At 40.6% G+C, this 26,537-nt stretch overlaps 1 protein-coding gene across 1 annotated transcript in view; it reads left to right on the forward strand.

The window, feature by feature from the left end:
- The first annotated feature begins 303 nt into the window (after window positions 1-303).
- The window catches only part of LOC139692132 (Krueppel-like factor 2), a 61,612-nt gene continuing 35,378 nt past the window's right edge, over window positions 304-26,537 (forward strand). Inside the window, 5 exon segments of the mRNA XM_071590179.1 lie at window positions 304-632; window positions 2,398-2,433; window positions 4,315-4,530; window positions 4,533-4,930; window positions 6,852-6,911. Of these exon segments, the coding sequence (XP_071446280.1) occupies window positions 304-632; window positions 2,398-2,433; window positions 4,315-4,530; window positions 4,533-4,930; window positions 6,852-6,911 (1,039 nt within the window).

Here is a 26,537-nt window from a genome sequence, read left to right on the forward strand (position 1 = left end):
TGACAAGTATCAACGTGTCATTTTACAAAAAGATGTTCATTAGCGACGCATAGGACTTGAGCGACTCTCAAATCTCAATGCTCCCAATTCCCCGTGAAGAAGTGACCTCATCGCCTCTCTCTCCCCGTCTCTTTCTCCCAGAGCGGCGAGCTGGACGCCTTCCTGTGCCGCCAGGAGGAGTGGTGCGATCGGGGGGCGGCGCTGACCGGTGGCGGTCCGAGGGGCTCCCCGGCCGACGTCGCCACCGCGGACGGCTGCGTGGGGCGACGGGGCGTGGCGGCAGGGGGAGGCGTCGTCGGGGGGATGGTGTTGACGAGGAGCGTCGAGGACGACGATGAGCTGGACGTGAAGCCGCGCCGGGAGTCGGCCTCGCAGATCGACGAGTTCTTCGAGGATCCTGCGGCCATCCCCCCGGCACTCCTTCACCTGCACCCCCTGCACTCTGGGGTCGGTACGCAAGCGGGGACGCCGCGGCGGAGGCCCCTGGTGGACGGCGGCGGGCTGAGGCCAGTGGCGGTCAACCCGGTGACTAGGATGGCGGACGAGGATGTGTTCCTGAAGCCCTTGTGGGAGGACATTGCGACCAGCATCCAGAAGCTGGATCCCGAGAATGCCGACATGCTTGTCCACAGGTGGGACTCGTTATCCGTCCCCCCGGCGTTCGATCCGGACCCCCAATTTTCTCCCGTATTCCATGAAAGTCTCGTTATTCCCTCATTGCTCACCTTTTTGACAGCCAATGTAATTTTTATATGGTGGTTAATATTTGATTGTGCCCATTCGCTCACAGCTGCCGGTGTGAACTGAAATTTTCTGCATTTAATTGTTTGTTGTAATTCATTTTTCGAATATCTTAAATTCAACCCTAAACTCCTTTTTAGTGATTGATAATACTTTAAGAAAGGTAAGACAAGGTTTAAGTGCCACAATATCCTTCGGTTTAGCCGAATATCAGCCTATCCGTGCTTGGTTTGGATTCGAGTTCAGTTCATGTATAATAATAGCTATTAAGGAAGTTTTCAACCCTGAGGCGCGAAGTTAATTATATCACGTTGGACGCTTTGCTTATCATACCTTTCGATGATTGTATAAAACTTTTAATCGAAATTAGCCCATCGCGCTTATTATCAATTTCAGTATATGGTTTATGGTCTTAGAAGGAACAAAACCATCTTAATTATCGACCGTTACAGATATTAAGATTGCTTAAATTCTGCTTTCCATTCATTCTTCATGTCTTCTTCATGCACTGTGGTTTTAACGACAGTAGTTACAGCTTCATTTCATTTTAATTCCAGTTTTTCACCTTGCAATATTGTTATTTTTATTCTATTATCGTTTTTTTCCGCTCAACAGTAGAGTAAGCCCTTGCAATTATTATTCTCTACAAGAGCCCGTGGCTTAAATTCGACCAAAGACTATCCCTTCTATTTTCTGTTTTCGATGAGCTTTCTTCTTCATCTACTCCTCATATGACATCTTCGTTGGTCATTAAGGTGATAATTACCTGTATGTCAATATTGATTATTAAAAACCTAGTATAGGCATCAAGCTTGAATTCATCAACGTGCGAGATTCGTGGAAGCGTTCCTAAAATTTGGTTATCTGAATTAATATTTCTTCATTCAGATTTGTATGAGGATAACGAAATGTTTGTTAAAGTCCCAAATATGCATAAAAATTTAGTTAATTGTCAATGAAATTTGATAATGTTAACTGTTTAATATTATTGGGCATCAATGCTTTCAACGAAATTTACCCTACCGTGTACGTGTGCCCGAGGTGTAACGAAAAACCTTGTGGAATTTATAACTTTTTTGCAAACGCGCTATATTTATTTTGTACACAATGAGCGTCATTAAAATATTCAATCTGGTTAGTTCAATAGTTTCAGCCTCAACTTTGTGGAAGTTCATTTTAATAAATGAAAAAGAGTTAATAGTATTTGCATGAATACACCCCTGCATGTACATACATATCTGTTTTTCTCCATGGGAGGCACTTTTTAAGTTGCCTCGGGCTTCCTCTCTTAGTCAACAAAGTGATCCAAAAAAGTAACCGGATTCCCGTTTCATTTATTGGGTATGAATTATTGAACCTTAATTTCGTTAAGATAAAGTTGAAATAGATAATCTCGTGCTGTAACCGGCAATTAATGCAAACTAGCATGACACGTAACGTAGAAGCTAGAATGCTAGGTTTTGGAATTCGAGCTCATAACAAAGTTTTAACGACTGCAATTCACGCTGAAGAGGGACGAAAAATGTTTTGACTCTGTATGTTAAAAAAAATGCATTCTTAACTGTTGTCTACTCTCCGTTTTCACTCTGTATGTGCTGCCTTGCATCACAACCGTTCCTGGAACTGTGATCGTCAAACTGGAAAATGAACCCCTAGACGGCAGATGGACAAAATATGGAATGCGAACAACCCGTGAGTTCTTAATGACGCTTCTTCGTGTCGAAAAAACCTTCATAAAAACTATTAATGAATAACATATTTCATAATTGATTCACTTAGTTATCCTTTCTAAAATCAACCTATTTTACGGCTTCTTTTTTGTGCAATGAATGCCATCACCAATATAGTCAATTAATTACATAATTATACACCAATTTTTTCTCTTTGTCTCATTTCAAATCGATGTTCCTCTTTTTAGATTTATACCATTAGGCTACTTGCACGTCAACGGAGAAATGTAGAAACTCATTATCTATAGGTACTATTCTCGATCATACTAATTATTATTATCAGTGACAATGGGCAGTAATCTCAAAATTGGAAGTAGGAAATCGTTCGTTACAGGTTAGGTAGCTCTATCCGCAAGGACTATTGGTTCTTTAGAAAAATACTAATAAAAATGAGCATTGACTGTAAAATTTAATGTCATTATGTATAAATTTGGGATTTTTGTTTTTTCATTAATATGAGATCTCGGTAACAAATGACGTCGACTTAACTTTCGATAAAACATTTTTTCCTACGGTTTGTTATAATACTCGCTTAATACACCCAGTTACTGCATGGAATAATTTCCTGCAATGAAAAGTATCCACTATGCAGAAACTCTTTTATTTAAATAGTTTTTCCTTTATTATGAATATCATTTAAATAAGCGGATAAACAAAAAAATGATATCTTATAATTTCACATAGAACATTGTTATTTAAAATTGAATATTAGGTTTTTGCTAGTGATAATTCATGAGGGGAAATCAAATAGTGGGAAATATAAAATTCCTAAGTATTTGACCATCTGCAGCCATTAAATTCGTGGAAGAATTCGTACCAAAAAAATGGACAATAATAATGAAAAATAATGTATAACATAGCCAAATTAGCGGAAAGGAGGCGTCTAGATTGGGAAAGATCTTGGATTACGATTCGTTTGTCTGGGGCTCAAATACCATCTAGCATTCAGCTTTCGAAACCCAGACAGGTTTACTCAGTACAAGATTTCATTGGAAAAATCAGAGACACTAGAAAGAAAGCTCATACTCCTGAAGAAAATATTGTAAACAGTGTAGGGTGTAAATCCTGTTTCCCAGAGTACCTCAGTTAAAAAAAATGACCGTTTTGTTAGTGGCTCTACGAAGTTACGTAATTCACGTGTCTAGCTTTTAATTGCTTCGCAACTCCAAGTTAACATTCTACGGAAAGGGAGAATTCAGCATCTGTAGAAATATTATTCCGAAGCAAATTATTCACGATTGTTTAATTCACCCTATCTCACGAAAACATGAAGTATTTCATTCTTAACTAAAGATGGTAATATTCATTCCTACGGCTGAATAAAACTAGAACTTGGATCTCGATTAATATAATAGTTGATTTTAATTAGAATTTTAATGAAAGTTCAATTTAGAACCTATATGAGGGAAAATTATGCAGGCAAGCCAAGAGACTAAGTAACGAAACTTAAAGGATATGAAGATACGAAAATACGAAACTGGCGAATTTAGATATAGGTTCCATCCCAGAAAAAAGAAGGGTTATGCAATATTGATTTCGTCCAACTCCAAGTTCAACTTGAAAAATATCTCGTTAGTCAAACCATATACACAGCTAATAATTTCCCATATCGATATCATCTAACATATGATACTCAAAATCTAATGTTACCCCATCCAAACCGTTCTCTTATAAGATAGCCTGGCAAGTGGTGAAGATATTTCTCATCTCGTACAAGAGTCATGCAATTAATTTTTTACAATTAGTCTATTGCAGGCAAATATTCGGTGGGGAACGCTGGAATAATGCATGAACTTGCCTCAGGGGCCCCTTGATATTAATTTCGCCTCCCTAACCCATACAGGTGCGACCCCACGATCCTCCAGACCGTCAATGTGAAGGTGGAGCGCCCGGATCGCCTCCCGTCCGTCCCCCTGCCCTCTTCGTCGACACTCTTCGGCGGGCCGTTCTTCGGGGCAGCGGCGACGGCCGGTGGGGCGTCATGTTTTGGCGCCAAGGCCGTCGGGGGCGGCGGCTTCTGCCTCGAGCGGCCCTCGCAGCCCTCTCCGCAAGCTGTACCCTCGCCCTTCGGACCCCCAATCTCCACGCCACCCCCGCCTCCCCTCATCGTCTCCGCCTCCGGGGGCCACGTGGTCCCGCCCCCACCACTGCCCCACATCGAAGCCGCCTCCGCCTCCTCGTCTCCCCTGCCTCCGCTCATGCCCTCGTCACCGCCACCCCCCGCCCCAAAGGAGACGAACCCCTCCGCCCCCGTACCCAGCACCTCCCCCACCCCCGACCGCGGTACCTTCGGCCCCGGCACCCCCCGGAAGCAGACAGACGCTGGCGTCCGTCTCCCCGCAGGTCGGGGGGGGCGACAGGCGGTGTCGGCGGTGGGGCGGGACCCCCGGTCGTCAAGTACAACCGGCGGAACAACCCAGAGTTGGAGAAGCGGCGGATACACCACTGTGATTTCCCTGGTGAGTTGACCCGAGGGTTGGCCCCGTAACTACGGCCCGGTGTGTAAGGATGTTACGTTTGAGGACGCGTGACAGCACGCGTCAATGTGTCACCATTGTTTAATGAATTAATGACGAGTGATGAAAAGTAATGAAACGTTCATTCATCTTTAATCTGTACGAAATACGGTGTCGCCGCACTTCGCTCGAGCTATAGGATTCAATGCTTACGACGAAAAATACGGATTTCCCACTTTAGAAACATTTTTTCGGACACGTTTCGGATTATTTAGCCACCAGTAAGAAAAATGCGTCGTGTGTTTAAGTGGTGTAAGGGGGATATCCCTATTACATGGCGTGCCCTATCACTCCGATTTTAGCTTAGATCAATTACAATGGTTTTTCATAGAGAATAGCGACTAAGTATTATGGGGTCATCGATAATTTAACGACATTTAATTTGAAAATGTTTGGATTTCGCCTTCTATAGCATTGCCAAAATGGCATAACGACCATCTTCCTTCACAACATATTTATTCAAGATTAAGCTCGAGCCCTGTTTTTTTAAAATTAATTTACTCAAATGCAGTAATCAAACCGAAGATCGGTTTGATGTGTGATGGTCGAGCTCAGCCAATACTAAGCCCAAAGACCAGTGAAATTCACACATCAGGGTAGGGGCTCAAGGGTCCCCAGAGGCGTTCCCGGGGATCGAACGCAGGCCCTTCGGTCAGTAGTCGAATGCTCTGCCCACTCGACTATCAGTTCTCTTTTTATATGTCAAGCACCCTTTATAATTTTATTCAGCACAGGTCACCGACATTGTAAAAAGGGTATTAAGAGTTGAAACAACTCATTTCCAGTCTTCATCGAGTCACAGACATCTAGGTCATCGCGTATATTTCTGCTTGGTAAAATGTAAACTTACAAATACTGCTTAACGGAAAATTTTAACCAATATCCAGTAGTGGTTTCATTTTGAGCGCAGGCAGTTACGTAATTATATATTTTTTACTAAAGTTAAAATTTGGCGAAATAGCTGCCATCTCGTTACCTTTTCCGCTGGAATCTGGCGTTAGAAGAATTATTGAAAATGTCCCTTAGTGAACAAATTTTCTCCACTAAAACTGATTTTCATCCATTTTCCGTGACACTGAAAAGCAATTTCTCTGATACAATATTTCGCAGAAAATGTTCTATTCCTTGGTCACTTATTATATTTTATCTTATTTTCATGAATAAATAAAAGTTATGGATAATGAATTCTCCTAGTATTTTAAGATAATCTTGAATAAACTTTCAAATATGCGTGATTAGTAACATTATAAAAATGGGATGTGACCCATACATTATTGGCCCCGTACCTGCGGGACGCGAACCTGCCACCTTTTGTATTATCAGGCGAGCGCGTTACCCACCTTTCTAACCTTATATATGTAAATGTTATCCGTAAGTTACGATAGATAGTAAACTGAATAGACAACCGATTCGCCATTGCATAAATGTTCAATTCTACGCTATTTACCTAATTATTCAATATTTAATGGGAAAAAATGGTACTTCTTAAAAATTTGTTTCAATAAAAATAGCCCCATGAAACCCACTCTGCCTGTGTGATTCATGCCTTGAAAATAAGTATTACCCTTAAAATCCCGAAGTCGATTTTTATGAAAGCAGTACTTCCCCGTACACTATGACTGGAGAAAGTTATAATATATGTCAATTTTATAATCATTGCTATAGGATCCTCGTGCTCACGGAGGGAATCACTCGTGACGATAAATTATGCGCTGAATTTCAAGTGACTGCTGACGTGTTTTTAGTTTACCATGGAGAATGTTTTTCAAATTCTTTTCGTTCCTATTCTTGGAATGTCATTTTAATGGCAAAATCAGGTCGGTACTGAAATTCGCGTCTAATTAATTTTCTTTTTCCCTTCCAGGCTGCACGAAGGTGTACACCAAGAGCTCCCATTTAAAAGCGCATCAGAGGATACACACAGGTTAGCACTATTATATTTTCATATCTAGACGTAAACGTTTAGCCTACAGAGGAATCTTTGCTATCCTGGATCATATGTTACGTCTCAAGACAGATGGAATATTCTAGTGCTGGACAGGCCAAAGGCAAGTGCCGGAGATTACAACGCCTGCAACACGAAGGAATAGTACTTCCCAATGGATCTGGATTTTTTTACCCGATATTTTATGGGAATTCTCTGCCAAAGTAATGGACTATTTTATGCGCCCGGTTACCATGTTGAACGTAGTCTTTTATAATATTTTTGTTAGCAACTATTTGGCCATCATGGTTGTCGAATTCCAACAGCCCATCAATAAAGACTTGGATCTTATGAAGGACTCCAGAAAAATTAGCTATAATGAATATTAATTATGAAGTCAGAAAAAAATTGGTTATGAAATCCAACATTAATGACATTTTCCAGTCCCTATGGTCCAATTACATTTTTTCAGTCGCTACCGTTTATAATATTTTAAAAAATCATTTGCTATCATTCAAAAGGATATCGCTGCCATTTATAATTGGCCCTTTAAATTCTTTTATGCTTTTTGGAGTAACTCATACTAGCAAGTGATCGAGATCATATGTATACGTTCACAACATTTGAAGACGCACGGATGTAAACATTGGGTTTTTATTGTGCTTTTACATTAGCCACCCGAGCTGCAAATGGTGAACGTGTCAATCGGGATAAATATGGATTCCAACGCATCCTCTGGTTATCTCCCAATATTCCTTATATATTCCTTATGTCCTCATTGTTCGCGTTATGCGTTGCGGGAATTTGCGTAAGCGCCAAGAAACATTCAGCATGCAAAAACTACTTTGCCATTTTGGCACCCCCCAGTTGCGGCCCTCGGACAACTTAAATTTCGGAGAGCTTGGATAACTCTCGTAAAACTCCAATTCGTTCTATGAATGGAATGCACCAAAAAAAATATTCAGTCGTGAATCCGAGAAATTTCAACGTAGGGCAGACCGTCGGCAATTAACGAACTTGCATTGCAGCCCTTCGTGTGAATAATAACCTTAACAGTATCTCAGGATACCTTTGGCATCAGATTATGCTTTTTAATTGCATATCAAATCAAGATGGCCATGAAAAGATTCTTGTATCTCCACATAGAATATTTTTATTACGACCTAGGTTTCGTTACAGTGAAATATCTTCAGACAACCCGAAGATGTTACGCTGTAAAAGAACAAGATGCTGTGACGAAATACCGAATATTAAATGTCACAGGCTTTCGTAGTCGTGCGCTCAGAGCCACAGTTCACGAGGTTAAAGCCAACTTTACTACACTAGGGGTGTTTCACCCTTGAAAAATTCCAAGAAACAGCGGGAGATGCCACGACAGTAACTTTTAACGGAGCCATCCGCTAAAAGTGGATTACAATGCAACAATTTCAGAGAGTAGAAATCATTCGCCTTGATCGGAATTCGAACCTGGATCCCTTGATGTCCAGCCGAGTGCTTTAGCCAGTTAAGCTACCGAGGTATCTTACACTCCGAAATTTTGGGAGTTTTAAAAGAACAAGATGTTGCGACGAAATACCGTACATGTCACAGTCATTCGGAGTGTTAAAGGACGCATCGGTAGCTTAAGTAGCTAAATCATTCGGCCGGACATCGAGGGATCCATGTTCAAATCCCGATCGAGGCGAATGATTTTTACACTCTGAAATTTTTGCATTGTAATGTACATTTAGCGGATGACTCCATTAAAAATTATCGTCACGGCATCTCCCGCAGTTTCTTGGAATTAAAGTAGGAGTCCATGAACTAAAGCAGGTGGAACAGTTTATTCTTGTGGAAGTGTTTTGAGCAAAATGGTTAACGCAGTAGAGATATAAGGAGAAAAATTGCACCACGCAACGAATTTACACAAGAAGGAGGGAATTTTGATGATGGGGACATTGAGTAAGGATGTTAAGAAATGGCTTGCTCTAACTTTGATGTGGAGCCTAGTTAGGTACGGCGGGGAAACATCGTCATTGAAGCAAGACGGTAGGCGTAGATTGGAGACTTTTGAAATGTGGATATGGATAAGGATTGAAAAAGGGAAGTGGACTGAAAGGAAAACAAACGAGGAACTTGGGTGGGAAGAGATAGGATTGTTGGTAAAAATGAAAAAAGCAGGAAAGATACTACCTTGATCAAAAAGTTCCCGGAATAACCACCGTGTGGCGCTCCCATCGTTCCGATTTGAGTTCTGTTTTTTTTGTTAAATTGGTACATCTGTTGTTGATATTCCCTTTAAATCTTAGTGTCATAACTTGACATTTGCAAAAGTTACGTAGCCAAGAGTACATCTATCTCTGTGTGTGTTGGCGATTTTTTACAATTTCAGAAATGGATTTAAATTTGCAACAACGAACTTGTATTAAATTTTGCGTAAAAAAACGGATTTAGTGGCGCACGGACGTTGGAAATGTTGGAAAAGTGTTTCGGCAACGATTCTCTAAAAAAAACGGTCGTTTACCAGTGGAACGAGCGGTTCAGAAGTGGTCGTGAGTCAATCGAAGATGATGAACGCAGTGGCAGACCATCGACATCGAAAGTCGGTGAAAAAATTGATAAAGTAAAAGAAATGTTAATCAATAACCGCAAATTAACCATCAGAGAAATAGCGGAGGACTTGAACATTGCCTATGGATCCGCCCAAGACATTGTGGTTAATGATTTGGGTTTCCGTCGTGTAGCAGCAAAGTTGGTGCCAAAAGACCTCAATTTCACACGAAAAGTGAAGAGTCAGGCGTGATATTGTGGAATCGAGACATAATGAAAACTTCGTTGCAATTTTCCACAGTTAAAACTTTGGTGGGAAGGTATCCTGAAGATGATACAGTGTATCGAAACCATGGTCGGCAATAAAGTTTTAACTGTGGAAAATTGCAACGAAGTTTTCATTACCTCAATTTCATGCAAAAAAGAGACCGTGTTGACGTCGCAAAAGACATGATTTGCGAGGCTGAATCCGATCCCACATTCATCAAAAGGATCATTACTGGAGACGAGACGTGGGTTTATGAGTACGACACGCAATCCAGACATCAGGCAAGTGAATGGCGTTCACCAAATGAGCCGAGACCAAAAAAACCACGTCGTTTTCAGTCAAAAAAGAAGGCAATGCTGACGGTTTTCATGGATTACAACGGTGTAGTGCATCATGAATTTTTGCCAGAAGGCCAGACAGTAAACAAAGAGTATTATTTGGGCGTTATGAGACGTTTGCGTGAAGCAATTCGCCGAAAGAGACCAGAAATGTGGGCAGAAAACTCGTGGATTTTGCACCATGATAACGCACCGTCGCACAGTGCTATCATTATTCGTAATTTTTTGACGAAAAATGCAACAAATACCATCCAACAGCCACCGAATTCACCTGATTTGGCTCCCTGTGACTTCTTTCTGTTCAATCGAGTTAAAAAACCATTACGGGGAACGCGTTTTAGCAGCCGAGAGGAAGTAATGGAAAAATCGCAGGAAGCACTGATGGACATACCGAAAACCGAATATAAAAAATGTTTCGAGGATTGGATCAAGCGCTGGCATAAGTGTGTTGCAGTCGATGGGGATTACTTTGAAGGGGACAATATAGATTTAGATGAATAAACTTGTATTTTTAATTTTCTGAATAAATTCCGGGAAATTTTTGATCAAGGTAGTATATTTAACCTGGAAAAGCAAGGTGTCTTTTTCTACGTAATTTTTATACCCTTAGTGACTTCTTTTTCAAATAGCACCCTAGATTTACCCCTCAAAATTACTTCTTCGGCTTATTTTTCATGTGTATTATGTATTTATTATGTATGATTTTACCATTTTTTTCTTTTTTATATCCCTTTATATTTCCTGTTATTATTATTGTCGTTATGTAATTGACAAAGGGTTGAATGGATAAGGGACGTTATGGTCTCAATTTCGCCCAAATAAAGACTTTTATCTGTCTATTTCCCTTTCAACCACGCAACGGAATACCCGTATCGGAAACATCGATTTGTTTTTGGTATTCTGTATGTTAAACACCTTTAGTTAAAGTTCGTTAACATTAATCTTGGTGTATATATTTATTATTGTTTGTTGCCAAAAATCACTTTGCGATCTACATTAATGGATAAGATTATAAATTCCTGCAATAATATTAATAAATTACTGCGATAATTCTTTCGTTTTATCGTGATCTCAAGCGCTACGATAATTTTTAGTAACGAACTGAGGTATAAGTCAGCGGCGTTGCCTATCTATAAAAAAAATGTTTCAATCTAATAAATACCTCATATATGCACCCTAAATATTTAAGTGTCTTTATAGATTCGAAATGTACCAACTGTAAACCTTCGGTAAATTGTTTAAAATCAATTATTTTCAAGGTTTTATGTGCATAAAAATATGTACCAATAATAAAATGTATTCCCATCTATGATTTAATGTGTTATTATCGCAAGAAACGCTTTCCCATGATATCCTTGCATCGGAGATGGGGAAATTTATTATGGTCATTTTGAGTACCATAATTCGTTATCCTCTAGCTGTAACACATCTTCACTACACTAAAAAGAACACAAGAGCGGTTATTATTCAAGAAGCTAAACCGGAATCAGGGTGAAGCCTTCATAGGAGTTGAAACCATGAATTATTTATCATGGCTCGTTTCATTAAGTTCTCTATGGGATTTAAGCTTACTTGATAGAGGTCATATGTTTGATATGCCCCGAACCGGTGCGCATCAGGTTTACCTTTGCCCCAAATTCCTCCAAATATGGCAAGAAGAGGCCATATCACCCCTTAATTGCCATCATATTCGTATCTACGATCTAGCTATAATTATATTTTTTTAATCCGTATATTATATGCTCTTAGCATTTTTATATATTTATACTGTTCTAGGAAAGGAAGAAATGAGCGTCATTGAGCGCCATTAGCAGTTGTCGGAAAAAATAAGCCTTAAATGGAAATTTACGGTATATATTAGAGTAATTATATAAAATTAGGGTAGTTTATCCCGGTCATTAGCCTCAAATGAAAAGTATTTAACTTAACCATCATTTGTGTTTTATATGATATTACTGGTTGCCTTAAACGCATACAATTTACTCCCTTTATAATAGCCGAAGCACAGGCAGGACAAATGGATAGCTAGGTGCCCATCTGTGACATGGAGCGCTGCGAAAGGAATCAAACCTTCACCTTACTTATCCGGCTTTTAGCGTATTTATTAATTGTATGTATTTATATACTTGTTAAATTATATAATGTAGTTTTCAACTGCTAGAACAAGTTGTAACTGAACAATTTGACTCACCAACCAATTGCTCTATTGAACTCCAACTCCAGCATGTCCAAAGACGTCCGATAACTCTCGTTCGATGGTTATCCAGCGTAGACTATAGGGCGTGGAATTGACCATCTCTCACCTCGAACCTTGTAAAACCAATTTTACTACATTAATTGTAATCATCTTTTAATGTTCAGAATAGGTAAGTAAATGATATCGTAGGATTTCAATAATGTGGACACTCCACGCAGTCACTTTGTATTCATAAAATAGTGAGTATTATGAATCTCTTTCCTTCATCTCTTTCCATAAGTACTCTTAGTGACAAGATAATTATTTGAAATGATAAAAATGACGGCATTTCAGGATTACATTAAAATGTAATCACATAATCACTGCAATTAGCATGATATGCGATTGAAATGGGAATCACGACATTAAGTTAACGGGATTGATTTATCTAGGTTATATGAATTTCGTGTATTTAGGAATGACGATTACTTCCAATTTATCGTGGAAAATATCTAAAGAATATCTAATGAGAAATCACCCATGTAGACCCATGGTTCCTACAATTCATCTACTTAGGGGCATTGTAGGAAAATGTAATGAAAAAGAAAGGGGCTAGGAGAGTACTTAATGAAACGGGGAAAAATTCGAAATAGTAATGTTTTCACAATTTCACTTATGGTTTATGTCAGTCCAAGCCTACAAACACGGTGAAAGTCTTAGGACCATGCAATCAACGGACCTTAATAAGGTAGTTTCCTGCGCCTAAGATAATTACATGAAACCCCGAAAGCCAACGATAGGATGTATGGCAAAGGGTATTTCCATACAGGCATGCAAAATCAAAAGGAAATATTGTTTACATGCCACGTAGTAATAGAAACGTCGTGTAATGAAAATCAGGTAAATAGTTTTTGAAACACTTAGCATGTAATAAGTGTAATAATATACGTCTATACGCAATTTGATCATTGGAATAGGTTTCACAGATAAATGTATGAGGAAAACAACAAAACTTGTTTTTACCCGTGGCGTTTGCTTGGACATCCTCGCTAACATCTTCGTGGATGTCGCGTGAATGAAGTAAGTCAGTCTATTGAATTTCGTCTCATTCATCTACTCGTATTTCCACGAGTGAAACTGATTGCTGGCGATTGTTTCATTTTGCAAAATATTTTTTTTAAGAAAAATTAATGATATCTGTTTCATTTTTTTCTAAATTGGTCAATAACGTAGCAATAATTTGCAACGAGTACAGTCGTCACACGAGGAGCTTTTGAATAAAACCCGTTTCAAAGTCCGGCATATCAACTTCTTCATACTACCGCCATTTTAAGACTAATTGGATTGACTTGTAAGACCTTGAATGAGAAAGGTCGTAGGGACCATTGTTATAGTCAACGATCGATTTGATGAAGGGTAAATGTAAGTCATTAAATGATTATTTGAATGAATTTTACGAACTATAAATCATCAGAATGCCGGGCTAAAACGTTTTAAAACTTTGGCCATGGAATTAATGACCTCACCTCATTGACGGTTATAAAGAATCCACGAATATCATCACACGAAATATTCGAGGTCAGCACCTTGTCCAGCATATTCTCCAGTCCTGATGTTTGTTTCTAGTGGTTTTATAATACGCTAAGAAAACATTTTTTTAGCGTCAAGTTTTTTAGCGAATGGTTATTATTTTATTCAACCCTTGTTTTTTATTGTTCTTACTAGCACCACGACTCGCATCCATTGAGAGGTGTTTTACTTTAAGATATAGAGGTGCATATAAGCTGTGGTGAAAATCTTCTCCGCAAATTGAAATTTAACGAATTTATTGGTAACTAAAGATGGCTTGCCATCTAACATGTAGACATACAATCTTATAAATATAAAACCAATAAGCCGACATTTAAGTGAAAATTTCACAAAAAATGCATTTAAGTATGCGTTGCGTGTGAAAATTCACAAATTGTAACAAATATTCGGAAAATCCAAACAATTTAATCTCGTGCCTAACCGCTTAAAACACCTATTCCAGTGCCATTATTAGGGGCGATGTATCCCTTCAGTTCGAGGTACATAAAAACGCGGAGTGTTAGCAGTAATGCCTATAATGCCATGCGATTGAATATTCTACTATTAAAAAGGTGATAGTGACATCTTATTTGTCGGTGGTATCATCAAATCAATAACTTAAAATGGAATCTGTGAAAACGTAATGCTACGCTTATTAACGCATGGAGAAAGTTTGATCTCGTCCTACCACGCACCAATCTATGTCCACCTTATACCTGTAAATCAACACTCCCTGCCACGTACTCATTTAAGGTCAGTGGCAGTGGTTCATTTCTCATGACGCTTGAAGTTATTGATGGTTTCCGGCGTAGCTTTATGGAATCGATTCATATTGGAAATGATAAGTAGTAACTTTGTGATTCCACTGAAAAATTTTTATTACGAGACGACCCAGGTTTCGACGTTCAACGTCATCTTCAGGTAAGACGTTGGACGTCGAAACCCGGGTCGTCTCATAATATAAGGTTTTCTGTGAAATCACAAAGTTACTATTTTTCATTTCCAACGCTTAAAGTTTAAAAATTAAATATTAATATGACTTTATAGTTTAACGCATCATTTACTCATTCAAGCGAAGGAAATAACTTTTACCAACACTCATGCAATTTTAACGCACAATACATAATCATGTCAATTTCATCCGATACAGTATCCTTTATAGCAAGGACCAAATACGAGGGTCATCCGGAAAGTAGTACCCGTTCGTGCCGCATGAAGTGCTGACGACGCGAGTAGCCGCTGGACGAGGTCAGATAGCTTCAGTGGCTTGTCTGCCTTCTCTGAGCCAAGTTGCGTGACGCTAGCATTGCCTGTGTTGTTTCTGTGATTGTTTACAATGTTTAAAAAAATTGAGAACGCCGCCAGTTGTGAAGTGAGGGCAGTGATTAAATTCCTCAATGCAAGAAACGTTCGCCCATGTGATATTCATCGCCAATTAAAGGAGGTGTATGGAGACAATGTAATGGACGAGTCGTCTGTTCGGCGGTGGTGTCGCTACTTCAACATGGGGAGGGGGAACACACACGACGATGAGCGTTCGGGGAGACCGTCTGTCATTACAGACCAACTGGTGAGCTCAGTTGACGAATTCGTGAGGAACGATCGGCGCGTCACAATTGATGACATCTGTGAGCATTTTCCCAATGTTTCTCGAACAATTGTTCATGAAATTGTTAAACACCATCTGCATTATGCAAAAATTTGTGCAAGATGGGTCCCTCGCGTATCTCAATGAGCTGGCGGCGAAGGACTATGCAGCAGGAATACAGAAACTTGTCACACGTTATGAAAAATGCCTTAATTTGCTTGGAGATTATGTTGAGAAGTAGTTTAAAGTATCCTCTTTCAAATAAAATTTTTTATGTTTGTTAATATTTACTTTTGTGTCTTTATTTCACGAACGGGTACTACTTTCCGGATGACCCTCGTACTAGCGATGGCTACTATACAATATTAATAAGGATAATAAAATGACTACAATCAAGGATAACTAATACAACAATTTCATTTCACGAATTTGTCGACGATTATTCGGATCGATCATCATTATCGGAAAAAGTGATATTTCAAATCCATCGGTTCTAATATGTGTACCTCTAATATTATTTTCATAATACTTTTCGGTGCAGAACGAAGGAGTTTTCATGGATTTGTGAATGGAATCAAAATTTATCACACTAGGGATTTGCCATTGATAAATACAGGAGTTTCTAATATAACCACTTTCCTCTAAGTCATTCCTATCGTATTTAATGCAATAACCTAGTAGGGGCTGATTAATTGTTAATATCAAAAAAGTACCCTTTCGCTGGGTACGATCTAATTAGGTTATCAAATCGACTTTCTAACGATCTCGTATGCCACATAACAATTCACTGAGCCTTCACAGAGACGTGTGGCGGGGGGTGTTAGGGCACTGTCCAATCACGCACATATGTGAGTCCATGCATGCATATTCTTTGCTTTGCTCATATATACATACACTGGAACACATACGTGATGCATACACGCCTGTACACTACCCATAAAGCCGTCGCAAGGACGTGTAAGCAGTGAGCGTTAGGTCACCAACCATATTACATGTAATCCAGTATTTTCACCATCCATGCCTGTTCTCCCCAGTAATAATTGGTGTGTTTGGTTAAAACTATTTTTTTTCAAATATCCGGTGCTTGGGGATAAACCTTGCCATAAATCTGTATGAATGGGCGCCATGTAGATGGAAACGTGAAGAAGAATTTGGGCATAGACAAATTTGGGACCGCGCGTGAATTCGGATGGCGTCCCTGCACAGCATCACCGAAATCAGCCTGCGTGCGGCCGTCGGGCAACAGTTTCATCCTGGGAACAATGGGTGGCAAAAGAAAGGGTTTCACTCGCCCGTCGTCCTCTTCGGGTAGTTTTATCGGGCACCTTAGGGCGCGGGAGACCCCTGCCATCTCGCCCATCAAACTAAAAGCATTCAGACAGCCATTGTTCATTCGGTTATCTCTTCATCTTCTTCGCCCGCCACGAATTCATTTTCATTCATGTCGGTGCATTCGCTTAGGCGCAATCGATTCCCTTTTCAATTTCCTCCCCTCGGATTCCGGACCAACGATTTTTTCCCTTCAATCCGCATCCCAGAGTAAAAAAAATGTATCCAGCCCGTCGTTGAAAAATTTCGTGAGACCTCCTCCACCACTTTCCGGCCGAGTTGATTAGAAGCGACGCGTGCTCTTCCTTTTTTTTGTTCTCTTCCCTCCCCAGGCCATTTCAACTCCTCCTCGGGAACGCGTACAATGGGAAAAAAACTGGAGTGGCAAACCATCCTGAGGAAGAAATGGATTAACCGGGGTCAATCGTGGTTTCGCCCCGTCAAAACCTTTCCTTCTCTCCAACACCCTCACCCCCTCATCTTCCCTCGTTCTCCGTCCTGCCTCCTCTCTCGCCTACGCAGAGCGACTTCTTCCTCCACCGGCCGTCTTCGCTTCTTCTTCATCTTCATCATCCCGTCCATCGTTTCCCGCCCTTTTTTTTATCCCGCCGCGATTTTAGTGAATGGAACGAAGAGGGCGGGGGGTAGGGAGAGGGTACGGAAAGAATCTCTCACTCTCTTTCTCTCTCTCATCTTGTCCGTCCCTCCCTTACCTCCCGGCCTGGCTTCGGTCACACAAACGCACGAAAGTACGCACTCTTTCTCCCAGGGCTTGGGCGCGTCCTCCTCAGCTTCGTCTCCGGGACGCACGGAAACGCTTGAGGAGGGAGAGAGAGAGAGAGAAAAAAATAAATGAAGAAAAATAGCTGGCGTCCGAGGTCATTCCACTCTCCCTCCACCTCTTTTCTACGGCAACCTCCTTCTCCTCCTCTCTTCTGTAACCCCTTCCATAACCCTACCCCCCCACACATGCTTGAGGATGAAGGAAGAAGCGAAGGGAGGCAAGATAAGGATGGGACGACACACGGCGACGGAGGGAGCAGGAAGAGGGAGGGTGAAGAAGGGAGGGGGTCGGGGGCAGGAGAAGAAGTTTGGTCGGTGTTCTGGCGGCGGCGGTGGTGGTTTATGTGTGGGAGGTGGACCCAGCGGGGTTATTCCGACAGGGAGGAGACAACGGGGAGGATGGGGGTTGTGGAGAGGGGATAGAGAATGCAGTGGGGGGATATGTCCTCCTCTTGTGTACGTATACCTATTCCCATCCAACCTCCCTCCCCACGGAAGACCCTTAAAAACCTTCCCCTCTCGACGGCTCCCAACCGGCCCTCCCTCCGCCCTTTCCCCACCGCACCTGCTGCTACCCACAGGTCACGGCGGGTCGCCCGCCGGCATTCCAAACCTCATTCAACCTTTCCTCTCCCTCCCTTAGGCCCCATTTTCCCCGCGCATCGTCCCGTCCGCCAACCCTCCCCTTTCGGCATCACTCACTCGGCAATGAATGGGCACGGGCTGGGCGCATGCGCAGGGAGAGAGAGAGAAAAAGCTTTTTCGTATACGCTTCTCCACCTCCTACTCCCTCCGTTCGGGCGAGAGGCTGTGCCCCGCCGCGCGCCGTCTTCAGCCTCCCGACATGGCAACATCGCGTACGCCGGAATGAATGGGCGGCCAATAGATCGTTTGGGGGAGTGGGGTGGGGGAAATCGGTGGAGGAGGAGGATGGGAGGCGAGTGGAGGTCAAGTCGTAAGAGCGAAGGAGTGTGTGTGTGTGGAGATGCGAGTGAGGGGGTAGGTGGGGCGTTGTGAGGATTAGGGAAAAAACACGCCATGTGCGAGCGTTTGGTTGTGTAGTGTTATTATACCAGGAGATAATGGTAATTGCACGGGAAATAAGATTGCCATTTTATGGCATAAACGAGAGGTAGCCCTCCCGCATTATGTTCCGAAAAGGGCCATTTTTCCCTTTCATCCCTCGTTTCATTTGGGTTGGTTAGGAGGATTTGATAATATGATGCGTAATTCATAGAGCCCCTGCACCATTTTTCTTGGGTAAACGTGAAGAAATTTCCAAAGCATTTTCATTTCGTTACTTTAAATTGATAGAAAAATGGAGCTCTTTTTTATCGGCTTACTTTGGATTGAAAAACTTCTTTCACAGATTCATAACAATTTTGTGTGGTGTATTTTATTAATAAGTACCCAACGTGGGTTCAACGGTATCTCAATGCTGATCCTTATTAATACAGCAACATGGTACCGCGGGGATGTGTGGCAGGGAGTGTAAATTACTAGATATAAAAAATACGAGGATTTGCTTAAATATAGGTTACTAATAAGTAATGAAAATAATGGAAATATTTTTTGGAGCATGGTTACATGCAATACAGTAGCCGAGGATAAAATACCTCTATAGGCTTGCAAGACGACCTGCTAGTAAAGAGAACAATAAAATAAGGGTTAGATATAATATAGACAGCGTACTAGGCCACTCATAATAAACTTTTTCCCCTAGCGCATTTCATTTTTAGATATTCCGATCCATTATCTTTCGTGGAAAAAGGGCATCTTAAATCTGTCGGTTTTACAATTGATCTATTTTCATAAGATAGATCCAATTCTCTCCTAATATAACACGATTGGATCTATAATATATTTTAACATAATCGCAAAAGAGAATTGTTTCTAATTCATCCAAGTGATTCGATCTGTAATTCAACCTTCGCTCCATTTTTGATTACCAAACTAGTTCCTCTAATTACAGAGATATGTAACCAAGTGTATCGTAACAACGCATTACAAATCCACAATTATACATAAGCATTAACAATGCGAGCACGTGTGTTCACCAAAGAATCGTAGGCAAATCTACTAGTTCAAAGAAATTATTTCTAACATTCATTAATGAACAAATCAACGATGCAATAGGATCCCAATGTTCCCAGGATTTTGAATTTACCAAAATCAGTATTTAGAATTAGTCTAACAGGAACGCGGCTATGAAAATAAATAATCATTCTTTATGGTTTTCGTCGCGAATTTCCTTACGCAGAAAAAGTAATTGAAATCTATTTTGCCAAAATTGTTCTCCCCGATCTTAACTCATTCTCTGTCGTTCTCTTATTCTTCGCCTTCTTGCCTACTCCCTAGTTTTTCCCACGTCCCGGTCTTCCACTTTAAAAAAATCTCTCCGCCCCCCCCCCCCACTTTTTGTTTGGAATTTGCGGGGAAGTTCGTCATCCACTCTTTCCCTTTCCTTTTTCGGACATCTTTAAATAGTAGAAAAAAGGGCGCTGTGTTTGCACTACTCATGCCCACCTTCCCAGGCTTAGTTCTCCTGGTGCGGCAATTATAGGAACGCGTTCCTTTTGTAAGGTTTAACGACATATTCCAAGTAGGGCCTAAAATATGACTCACAGGTAAACTATATGAACGTTGTCCTTCCTTTCAATAGTAGTGCTGATTATGAAAAGCAGTAAGCAATTCATTGACTATAGCTCACAATTCCATTCTCCTCCCAGTTAAAACTTAAATTTTTTTATTCCTTAATTTCAAACACAAATACACTTGTAATTTTTCATTGCCTCAATGGTTTCTTTTGTAACTACTAGTTTTTCACTTACGGTACGTGACCGCACCTCTCCATCTGCTGTGGATGCACCTGGCCGATGGCCAACAGGTATCGTGTAGATATAGATTTTATACGTTCCAGCGCAAGTGTAAATTGTGCCAGTTTTATGGGTTTTCAATCCGTTATCCATAATACGTATTCTTCATGCTCGTAAGTTTTTCAATTACCTAATATAAATTAAGGCAAGGAGTAGTTATATATACTCTATCGCGCACCCACTTAATGGCTCATCGAAGATGTAGTTGTATTTCTTCCAAGCCAATGTCATCTCAGAAATTTTACAAATATGCAAATGTAAACGCGAATTATTTTGGATTTAAGATCAGAGGTCTTAAAGCTTCAGTCATGATTTGGCCAAAAGCTAAACTGGTAAGAAGGAATGGTTGAACCTGTCGGTGACGATTTCTATCAGCCTTATTTCATCCCCGAGGTCCAATCTATCGATATAAACTGGCGCCATGATAATTCCCCCGGTGTCGCAAGAAGGCTCTGGCCCGTACCGTCCTTAAAGAAGTCTCGTCTTTCTTCGCGGATCAAGGGGCACCCAACTTAATCCTCTATCATGCCCGGTAGCTTACTCTCTTCGATTAGCTATTTAAAAAAAACTTGTAGAGAATTGCCACAGGATAAGAGAGAGAGAGAGAGAGACAGCTAAACGGGTGTTCGTGTACTCGATCAAATAGTATTCCGCGCACTATTCGTGACCACTCAAGTAAGAAACATTAGGACAGAAACGAGTAAGTGCTAATGGAAATAGTTGGAGGTAAAGCTAGACGAGGGAAAACGTATTTCCCCATCAGCCCGGCTAGCTCAGTCGGTAGAGCATGAGACTCTCAGGGTCGTGGGTTCGAGCCCCACGTTGGGCGAATTTTTTGAAAGTGAAATTGGGCCAATGCTTTTCTTAATTTTCGTTAATGATGAACAGCGAGGTGAAAAGCAAGATGACAATGTTCGCGGTCACGGTGATTTATCTGGAGGCCACGTACTGAAAAAGGAATTTGGATTGCATTTCGAAATGATGCACTAAATGGCGATTGTCATTAAACCAAAGCAAATTTTCCTGTGGTAAATTTCTTTAAAAATCAACGGGATATCTTTAGAAACTAGCTGGAGTTGACCTAGAAGTAGTTGGCACGGTAAATTACCTAGGTTTTTAAAAATACCATAGTACCTATAACTAACGACAACTTGGAGCACCCATATGCGTAAAATCTGCGGGTAAGCGTATAAAAAAAATTGGATTTATTAGACGCATTGTTGGCAGGAGTGACTTTGAGGTCAAGGACCGTTGTTACCATGCTCTTGTAAGGTCTCATTTAGAAATGCATGTAGTATATGGGATCCGGCTGGAAAAGGCCGCATTCGGAATATTGAAAAGGTTCATGGCAAGGCAGCCCGTTTAGCTAAAAAATGTTACGATAAAACGAAAAGCGACACAGAAAAGCTTCTGAAGTTGTGTTGTGAATCATCAGAAGAAAGACGATTCAATGTTAGGTTGAACTTACTAAAGATATTCAGAGCCGCATATTTCAGCACCGTGGTCTTGCGAATTATTCGCACTCCAATATGAATTGGTCGCTCTGATCGTGAATATAAAATTCGGGAAATAGATGCCAGAACTAGCAGACTCAAGGAATCCTCCTTCCCATGGACAATACGGGATTGCAACTGTAGGAATTAGATATTGCAAAAATCTCGCTTGCCAACCATAGCGTTTAGGGAATAATTAGTTTTACCCAAATGAATGCACTTTCACTAATCTCATGTATTTTGTTGTCAAAACACTTCCCGCACGGAACTGCCACTTCATGATTGTAGTACCCGGGACAATGCTGTCTGCCTTTCTTTGTTTTTTTGTTGTTTGTAAGCTTTTCCTTTCATTCCTCGTTTATCTCTCAGGGGAGGGGGGGGTCTCACGCCGCGGCTTGAGGCGCCTGCCGCCGCGCCGTCCGCTTCCTACAGCGGTGTGTCACATCCCCTCTATCTTTGACTTAAGACGCGGAGACAATGAGTTGCATGTCCATGTGATAGTAGGATTTCCCCCTCTTACTTTTCAGGTCTGCATGACCTATCTTGTCGTGGTGGAGATCTGTCGTATATTTGGTTGTAGTTCATTTTTAAACTCCTTTTTTCGAATCGCAAATAACTAATTCATTAGGTTGATTAACCCCGGTTTTGAATTGAGTCTGCCACCAGCATGCATAGAAATTTGCACGTTATTTTCATTACTAAATATTTTCCCTTTCCCCTCTCCCATATCCTATCTTTATCACCTACCCTTCCCACCTGGTGCTTGCACCCCCTGCCGCACACCTTTTGGTGGATCGCGGGGTATTTTTCCTGCCAATGCCGAAAACTAACTTGGCAGATTCCACTAAAAGTTTTATTTTTCACGACCATGGTTTCATCGCAAGGCAACATCAGTTGATGAAATCATGCTAGCGAAAATAAAAATTCCCAAGGAATCCGCCTAGTTAGTCTACCCTCATTTACGCCTCTGTAGTATGAAATACTTCCATTAAGTAACACTGAGACAGTGTCTTTTAATACTTAGGAGCACCTATTTACGTACTTCCCCCTCAACTCACTTCATGACTGGCGTCCTTACGCCTCCGCCAAATGTCCTTGTGCTGAGTGGCGGGGTGTCGTGTAAATAAAATTGTAAATCTATGAATTAGTGATTTTCCATCCCGTACGAGTAGATTGCTGTTTCCTGTTAATTAGTGACTGCGTTGCATGTGACCCCACCCTTTGTAATGAGTTTCCTTATTTGCCTTCTTAGTTTAGGCAGTGGACTAGTTACTAACAGTATAAAAATTGAATTGCGTATAGAAGATGTTGCATGAATAAATGGTGTCCAGTTGTCCCCTTCCTGCGTACCCTTTCGTTGGATCATAAAGTGGAGTATATATGTGGAATTTGTGCAGTAGAAGTAGAATGGCTGGTGACCTAACAGCCCCTGTCACTCGTCCACGGTTTGCAGGGTAGCGTATAGATGTAGATCGTTTAATCTCCAACCCCCTCCTGTTTTGCATATCATCTTAAAAAGGGTGAAAACTCGTGCAAAAATGGATTCCGAAGGTTTTAATGTGGTTTTTAAGCCATTTAAAATTATTTTTAGTGCATGCTATGTCCTGGTTTTAAATTTTAATGGCGAATGAAGGATCCCGTAAGACTGAATAAACAAAAACCTAATAATTTCGTGACAACCTTTTCGTGACTTTACGTGGAGAGGAACCAACAACGATTGTCTGAATCTTTAATGAGTTTTACCTACTAGAAGTAGGTGATGACCTTAACTATCGGGCATGATGGCGAATTCCTGGGTGACCACCCTCACCACCCCCCTACTCTCATTCATTTGAAACTTTCTTAGGGAGCACGTCACTTAACTGAAGTTGGTTTTCGAAACGGACGCCATTATCCCTCCCATCCCCCCGGCTGAAAGCTTTCCAATAACATATAACCGCTTTCCTGACTCTTAATTTTATTATAATTTTTTTCTTGGTTAATCTCGAAGTTGTTATCGTCACGATCCCTCAGCCCTCGCACTGAAAATTCGCCTCTAGCATTTGGGTGATTGTGAAGGGCTGTGGGCATGAAGTGTAAGCATTGCCATTTGTATAATTTTACAGTTAAATAGCAATCCGATGGAAGCACGCAATCGTTCCCTTAATGCAACAAGGTTTATAAACCATGTTTTACGAATTTTCCTTCGAAGTGAAGCAGGAAATGTCGCAAATGCGCTGCATAGGTTGGTCAAATTGAACTCTGAACTGATGGACAATTTGATTTTTCTTACAATTAGTGGAGTACCACACATTATTTCCTCATTTCCACACAGTTATGCGACGTCCTCGTAAATGATTATTTTAATTTTATGCAGTTTTCATCAGGGAGCAGAAAAGCATGATGCAAAGTATTTTGGTAATAATAATCGGAATATACATTTAGAGCAAGGTTATAGAGCTACCATTTTGCACCGTAATATAATTCGGTTGAAGCAATTGCATCACGCAATTACGTAATGACGAGAAAAAACCATGATTCAAGAATTGAAAAAGGTTCAGCGAAAACTTGTCAGATTTGAGAAAAATTCCTTAATACTTTTAGAAAGGTTCAGGGCATTTATTTTTCTTGCGAAGTGGAGTCAATTATTATGTGGATAAATTAAAAATAAATATAGTATTATATGGATAAATTCGAGCACCGAGATAAAATAAAAGAGAGAGACAACGTCACATGCTTGTTTTTCCCTCTCATGATATTGAAAAATATACAAAATCGAACCAAAGAGCCCGAATATAGAAATTTAACGCTAAAATTTAATGATATAGTCAAACACACCAAAAATGTTGTGTGTATATAGGCATGTATGTACACACGGTTTATGTATATTTGGTAATATGCATTCAAACACATGTACTGTATGAACTAAAATTTCTTCGTGTATGGCCGGTGATTGAACACTCTCCGCCACACGCCCTTCCGGCGGGTCGCAGGAAATTGTGTAGATGTAGAATCTCAACAAAATCGAGCACAAGCACCCGAACATATTCACTTGAAGTCAAACAGTTTTATGATTTGGCCAATTATTACATAATGTCGTGTATAGGGATGCGTGTATGTGTAAGGGTGTTTTTGCGCAAGGGCTAATGCATATTTAAATGAATGTATGATTTAATAGTTGTGCACGTTTAGGTGTTTCCCTACCATCCCCCGCCACTGCAGTGACTTGCGGTGAATTGTGTAGATGACATGGCATCAGCCGCCACAAGTCCTTGCGGCAGCGTATGGCGTCTCTTGTAGATGTTGATGAGATGACATCAACATCCGATTGAGAGCTTCCCCATTACTTCCGAGATAGCCGGCACTAATATAAGGGAGTAATTAAAAGGTATTCTTGTGGGTGATTTTTAAGAATTATAAATTCACGAAAGAGTTAAATTTCATTTGGCTTACAATATTCTGTAGCACTGATATATTTATGTTGCTATTAGTTCAATATTATGTAATGGCATACTGAAAATCTCCTTCAAATTTTTGGTATCGCTATACTCAATCCAATGGTGGGGAGAATGGGTAATCAATCGATTGTCCAAACGATGAAAATAGACTCCTGGATGAAGCTCATCGATGGATAAAGAAATGACTCGATGCATATGCTAATGCATACGCTTGGCCGATCGAACTCTCATCAGAAACGCGACCTATCTATATCAAGGGCATTTCCATTCTTAATGCTCTTTTATAGACTTTTGTATCCCGAAACGAACGTAATCACCACCTAGTGTACGTCAGTTGTGATGAGCATCGATAACCAACGATTTCGAGCGTAGCATTCAATTAAGCGCTCGATATATGATAATTGGAGCAATTAGCATTTCGCCATGGAGGTAAATACGAAAATATGTTTTAATATTCGTGGGGTAGGGGATGTACTCGTAAATTTATTACAGAGAAAATGAAAAGAGACTCAAATAGCCATTCGGAAATCGCAAAAAATATCGTATCTTAATTCATTTCAGGCATCTCTAAACCTTCCTTCCTTATTTATGTACCTCTGCATAATTATGTGCCAGGTGGTAGAAGCCACGTCTGCTTTCAGACGCGTATTTCTTGGCGCATAAATGAATCTTTGGCTATTTGTGATTTGGATATTTGAATCTAATTTCTCAACCAATGAAATATTAAATAATTAGTTCTTGAGACCACCCATAGCTGTCCTCCGCAGTCGTGCAAATTTTGTTTCACTCTGTGTGCATAATTGTAAGAATTTATTTTCCGTGTCGGCACGTAAGGACGCTTTTTTCAGAAGGAGTACGTATTTTTTCATCCCATTTCAATGATAATTTCCCCCCCCCCCCAAGACTTGGAAAAGGTTGGTCTCTCCTACCATTTTACATCTATTTTTCCTCACGTAAATGATATTCCTTTTATTCTTGCATAATATACAACTTTTATTTTACTGTTGACCTAAGACTCCTTGAGGCTCACAATGAAACATTTCATTTGACGAAAAATAACCTGAAATGCTCCCCAAATGGCACCCATTTCCGATTAGGGGGCCTCCGAAAAATTCTGCCACCACTGTGATTCAAACCCATGGTTTTAGGGTGGGAAAGTACATACACTAGCCACCGTGCCAACCCGATCCATTCGATTCTATATCTCGATATGATTTTAATGAGAAACGGTGTCACCAGT

Source organism: Hetaerina americana, unplaced genomic scaffold (assembly GCF_022747635.1).
Source record: "Hetaerina americana unplaced genomic scaffold, ioHetAmer1.1.p SCAF_4, whole genome shotgun sequence".
NCBI lineage: Eukaryota > Metazoa > Arthropoda > Insecta > Odonata > Calopterygidae > Hetaerina > Hetaerina americana.